The sequence below is a fragment of the Podarcis erhardii genome, assembly GCF_964252035.2.
Source record: "Podarcis erhardii genome assembly, chromosome: 13".
Taxonomy (NCBI): domain Eukaryota; kingdom Metazoa; phylum Chordata; class Lepidosauria; order Squamata; family Lacertidae; genus Podarcis; species Podarcis erhardii.
In genome coordinates this window covers 54,664,847-54,671,205 of record NC_138502.1, presented here as the reverse complement: position 1 = coordinate 54,671,205, position 6,359 = coordinate 54,664,847, and the positions used below count along the sequence as shown (strand labels likewise).

Sequence of the window (6,359 nt, the reverse complement as noted above, 5' to 3'; positions counted from 1 at the left end):
CTTTCCTGACAATATGGTTCTTGAAGGCCTTATTGATCTTAACTTTATCATACCATAAGTATGCATGCCAACCAAAAGCATTGTTAAAACCTTCCAGGTCCAGAGGAGGCTGATGGTGGAGGAAGGAGAGCAATGGGGACCCCAAAGGCTACAGCCGTGGCAGGTATTTCCTTCCCCTTTTTGCAACCTGCAGTCCACACTGATGCTGATCTTGACTGGGGATAAACATGCAACATATCATAATTACTATTAGTATTAGTAATAGTAGCATACCGCCCAACATTTCTCTGATGAAAATAGGGACATCCCATTCCATAATGAAAATTTTACTGTTGATACCTAGGGCTTTTTTTCTGGGGGGTCGGGATGCACTCAAACTCAGTTCTGGCACCTCTCAGGCGGGTACCATTGCCATTCTCAGAGAGAGGTGTTCATGGTGATTTCCGGCACCCTCTTTGCTAGAAATATAGCACTGTTTATATCCCACACATCTTTTTGGCTTTCCTCAGCACTCTGGGCAGCTCCCAAAATAAAGAAATTCATACTAAAATATAAAACATATTAATATTCCCGATACAGGATTGGACGGCTTGTGGGTTGGACAACTCCACATTTGCCAACTTTTCTCCAATGAAGAAAAGGAAAAGTGGGACATTCCGGGATCAAATGAAAAACTGTCTCTAATCCAGGGACATCCCTGGAAAATTGGGGCACTTGCAGGGTCTGTAGTAATAATAATGGCTGAATAGGAATTCCAGTCTACATGAGATACACGCAGGCCCCAAATCATAAGAGGTTGAAGTGAGTAGGACTGAGATATCCATCTTGGCTTCAAGCTTTCTCAGTGCTGGTGTTTCCCCCTGTCATTCCAGCTTCACCCTTTCTTGAGAGAAATTCGGTGTCTGAATACTTCCAGAGGCAGGCTGTGCTTGGATGAGAACTGGGAGCTGCCAGGAGACTTCAATATTATGAACTGGGTGATCTCTCCCAATAAGTCTTGTGTCGTTATTGGGAATATAAGGAGAGAGACATCTGCTAGCATAAAGTTCACCATTAACCCAGAAGCCATTGAGTGGCCCAAGAAATTCAACAAGGTAGGAGGAATCACAGAGAGGGGAGGCTAGGAGATCCCAGCTTTCCTTGAACAACTGCTGCAAAATGGCTATATCAGGTTGACCAATGATGTCTTGACCGTCCAATAACAGCTGCAACGGCCACTCCTTCTTTCCACAGCAGCTGAGATAGGAGGGAAATTTGGGGTGCTCACAGAAAGCATAGAGCCCAGAGGTACTTAGAAAAGACACTATCTATTTCCGAGCCAGACTGAGAATTTAAGAATTCTCGATAGAATCTTTAACCAAATGGACTACATAGATAAGAAGAAAAGGGAAAGCCCCTAGTAAAAGGGAACTATTGGGTTTTCATACATGCAGAAGGATGGAAAGCGATTTATTTTAGAAATGATGATTACTGATTTATTGTGGATTTCTTAAATTTGTGGAGTAAGCTCACTTGTAGATGTTGCAAATGTTAAAGTATTGTATGTGCAGGAATAGAGAAGTGCACAGTTGTTGGTAAAAGATGATAATTTAAAAAAGCAACAACCCTATTGTAACATAAGGTTAACGTTAAGAAATGGCATGTAAACTAGAAATAACTAGGGAAATAGATCAGCGACAAGAGGAAACCTTGCATTCCTCAAGAACAGAGTGAGGGAAACCAATATTTGGAAAAGTCATATCAATTTTATCTGAATTAGTGGTTGAGAGATTATCCGAATCCTGAAATTTGGGGAAATCACATTTCAGACTCCATTGCTATCTTCTTTGAAGATTTTTTAGGCAGGGAAGCAGGTAAACGGAGAAGAGGAATCAGAGTTCTGTGGTGCAAACCTCAGTTGTCCTGAACGAATTATGAAGAACATGATATTCTGGTCACTCCAATGGTCAGTGGGGGGTTGAAAGGACCCTGATGAGGGGGTCAAAGACTGCAGTCCAGAGATCCGTTTCAATTCACTGTATGAGTGAATTACATACCCACAAATACTCCTAACTGTTCCTCTTTCTTGCACCTTCTTGTCTTTCTGGTTAGGGCGTATCTCGTTCCAGGTGTACAGAAAGATGTCAGCCTGGATATGCCAAGGTGGTTCTAGAAGGAAAGCCCATTTGCTGCTATGCTTGTGCTCAGTGTGCGGAAGGAACCTTCTCCGCCCAGGAAGGTGGGTGACTCCAAGGGGGAAGGAACTTCTGGAGAGAGTAAACACAGGGCAGAAATTCAGTCTCACCCACTTTTTGTGAGATTTCTGCAGACACTGGGGAATGTGGATTCTTCCTCGACATCCATAGGATTAATCAACTTTATTACATCCAGGAAGGGAGTTGAAAGGAGTGGCCATAAGGAAGAAATCTCTGGGGTTGAAAGTGAGCAGCTGTGAGAGGAATGCCCATAAAGGATTCCTTTTTTATTTTTTATACCAAGTCACACCAAAAAGGAAATAATTTTGATATTTATAAAAAATAATGGACAGGTGATGCAAACCAGCAAATTTTTAATAGCAAATGCACAATAAAAAACAATACTTCATATGAAAATTATTACAATATAATCAATGGACTGTTTTGATCTCACTACTATGAACATTGCATGGAAGCAACAGAAAACTGCATTTAAAATGTCAAGTTAAAGAGCTGTTTCTTCAGGACTAGGCAGGATCCAAACAATGCAGTTAACAGAAGTGGAGTGCTCATTGCTACTCAGTTACCCTAGATCACAAGGTTGCTTGACCTATTTTAACATTCTTATTTCCTGAGGTCCACCACAGACTTTTTCAAAACGTAAAAGAGCACCGATCATGAGGGATGTAACTGATGCTGCAGCCACTCTTTGTCCTCTTTCCCAGATGCAGAACATTGCACCAAATGCTCAGAAGATCACCATTCAAACAAGGACAGAGATCAATGTGTCCCCAAGATTACCACCTTCCTGACTTATGGAGAATATTTGGGAATGGTGTTAGCTTCCATTGCCCTCTTCTTGTCCTTAACAGCAGACACTGTGTTGGGAATCTTCATTAAATACAAGGAAACTCCCATTGTCAAAGCCAACAACCGGGACCTCTCCTACATCCTCCTCGTCTCCCTCCTGCTTTCCTTTCTGTCCTCCTTCCTCTTCATCGGGCGCCCAAGGAAAGAGACCTGCCTTCTCCGACAAACGGCCTTCAGCATCATCTTCTCAGTTGCTGTTTCTTCTGTCTTGGCAAAGACCATCACGGTGGTGCTGGCCTTCCTGGCCACAAAGCCCGGGAACAGGCTGAGGAGATGGCTGGGCCAGAGTCTGGCCAACTCCATTGTCATCTCCTGTTCTGGGGGGCAAGTTCTCCTCTGCACCATCTGGCTGGGCTCTTCTCCCCCATTCCCAGAGCCCGACATGCGCTCCCAGGTGGAAGAGATCATCCTGCAATGCAACGAAGGGTCTGTGGCCATGTTCTACGTTGCCCTCGGCTACCTGGGCTTCTTGGCTGCCACCTGCTTCACGGTGGCTTTCCTAGCCAGGAAGCTGCCTGGCTCCTTCAACGAAGCCAAGCTGATCACCTTCAGCATGCTGGTCTTCTGCAGTGTTTGGGTGTCTTTTGTGCCCACCTACCTGAGCACCAAGGGCAAGTACATGGTGGCCGTGCAGATCTTCTCTATGTTGGCCTCCAGCGCTGGGCTTCTGGGCTGCATCTTCCTTCCCAAGTGCTACATTATTGTGCTGAGGCCTGAGCTGAACACAAAGGAGCACCTGACAACAAGGAATTCAGGGGACATCTGATTCTTAAAATAGTCCATGTTCCTGATGTCCAGAAGTGCCTAAAGGAAACACAGCTACTCACCCATGCTGTTTATTCTCCATCTCTGAAAGAGATTGTGTTCCTTCTTAGCCTGGATTTTAGGAAGTCCTGTTGACATGAACACTAAGATGGGAGGAAATGATTTGCTCCCTTGCTTTGCCAAGGACTACAATGAGTCCTGGTCTACTGCCCTTAGTTTGTAAACTATTATCTTTTAATAATTTTGTGTTTTGGAAACTTATATTTATCTCACAACAAGATAGTTTAGAGGGAGAGGAGTTAGGTTTTTGAGTCTGTTTGCTTTGTCATGACTACCTATTAACCATATCAATTCTGATATTCAACAATACTGTTTGGTTATGCCAGTTCTATGTATTCAATTTTCTATGCTCCATTTCCCACATTTATGCACTATCATTCATAAGCTCACTTCACATCATTTCGTTCTCCTAAGCTTTGTATATCAATACACTGAGAAATTCATTTAAGACATCTTCCGTAGTCTGTTGGTTTAATTTCTGTATTGTGTAAGCTCTGCTCCCTGTTCCAAAGAGTAGCAACTGACCTTAGCCAAGCCTTGACTGGGATCCAATGAACTTTATTGCACTGGCCAGGGTTAGGGGCGGGCGAGGCTAGCGGGAAGAGAGGGGAGAGGGAACTCTCATGGGAGTGGCTCACGGGAGTGGCAGGCCGCCTACGCCAATCTGGGCAAGTCATTGTGAAAGGAGGTGGGGAGAGGCAATGGGTTGTGAAAGGCAGCAGTGGAAAGCTGGGAGAGGCAGGGCGGGGTTTAGTGGAGAGTGGCCACGCCCACTAGGCAGGGCAAGTCAAAGCTGGGCTGACTTATTTCATTATTATTGCTAATATTATTACTAATATTAATTAGTAATGAAATATTAATTTGAGGGGAATGTATATTTATATTATATTATGTTTTATGTTATGTTGTGTTGATATGTTATGTTATGTTATGTTATGTTATGTTATGTTATGTTATGTTATGTTATGTTATGTTATGTTATGTTATGTTATGTTGTTATATATTATATTATATTATATTATATTATATTATATTATATTATATTATATTATATTATATTATATTATTATAATGTTGGGACACAGGTGGTGCTGTGGGTTAAACCACAGAACCTAGGGCTTGCCGATCAGAAGGTCGGTGGTTCGAATCCCCGCAACGGGGTGAGCTCCCGTTGCTCGGTCCCTACTCCTGCCAACCTAGCAGTTCGAAAACAAGTCAAAGTGCAAGTAGATAAATAGGTACCACTCCGGCGGGAAGGTAAACGGCGTTTCCATGTGCTGCTCTGGTTCGCCAGAATGACCATGCTGGCCACATGACCCAGAAGCTGTATGCTGGCTCCCTCGGCCAATAAAGCGAGATGAGCGCCGCAACCCCAGAGTCGTCCGCGACTGGACCTAATGGTCAGGGCTCCCTTTACCTTGACTTATTCTATTCTATTCTATTCTATTCTATTCTATTCTATTCTATTCCATATTACTTTATTTTCCCATGTAGAACATGCCCCCGTGTATAAGACACCCCCTATTTGGGGGGAATCAGAATTAAGAAGATGGGGGGATCCCATTTTACTCCTCTTATACACGGAAAAGTACGATATTATATTAGATTATATTATTATACAGGGTGATTCATAATGAAGTACACAGTTTCAACACACTATAAAAAAGAATATAATATATCTCATGTTACCTGTGACAGAATTGTAGGGCAATGTTTAAAGTATTTTAGAAACAGTCACAGATGTTCTATGTGTGCACCCTTTGTCACACGACACACATCACAATCGAAAATGCCGTTGCACAGCAAACTCCGTTTTGCTCAGTTCAAGAACACAAAACGCCTTCTCCACTGCAGACGCAGCCATTTTGCCTGATAGTCACGTGACACGCGCACTATCACCTCCATCACTTCCCTCAGTCGCGGGACACAAACTTTGAGTACATCTACCTAACAGTTCGCAGCTGTTTTCCGTGTCGGCGCCTGTCTTACAGGATCTGGAAACTGTATATTTCATTATGAATTACCCTGTATTATATTATTTTGGTGTCCAATCACTGCATGACTATAGGATACTTCATTTCAATCAATCAAATCTTTATTACGGTAGTAGACCAGCATTCAGTAGGGTGGGGTACAGTCTTTTCCAATCTGTAAAACGTTTTGGAAAGCTAAAAAGAATTTAAACGCAAAGCATATATAAAAGTCTAAAAGAAGTTAAAAGAAGCTAAAAGAAGAGTTTCGGAGCATTAAACGGATGTGGAAGAGCAGAAAAAGTCAGTATATAAAAGACTATGGCTATCAATTTACAGGGCACTCTGATAGGAATGTTCATTAAATCTAGTGTAACAACAACAGCCATTTATTTATACCCCACCCATCTGGCTTGGTTTCCCCAGCCACTCTGGGTGGCTCCCAATAGAATATTCAAAACACGATAAATACATCAAACACTAAAAACATCCATAAACAGGGCTACCTTCAGATGTCTTC

General features: G+C 42.6%; 1 protein-coding gene across 1 annotated transcript; it reads left to right on the top strand.

Annotated features, from left to right (window-relative positions):
* Positions 1–815: 815 nt before the first annotated feature.
* On the top strand, positions 816–3,810 carry LOC309327058 (vomeronasal type-2 receptor 26-like; the record flags this gene model as incomplete). Its single annotated transcript, XM_081836091.1, has 3 exons — positions 816–1,094; positions 2,092–2,218; positions 2,900–3,810. Coding segments are annotated over 3 exons (1,317 nt in total), but the record flags the coding sequence as incomplete, so codon positions are not given.
* Positions 3,811–6,359: the final 2,549 nt, after the last annotated feature.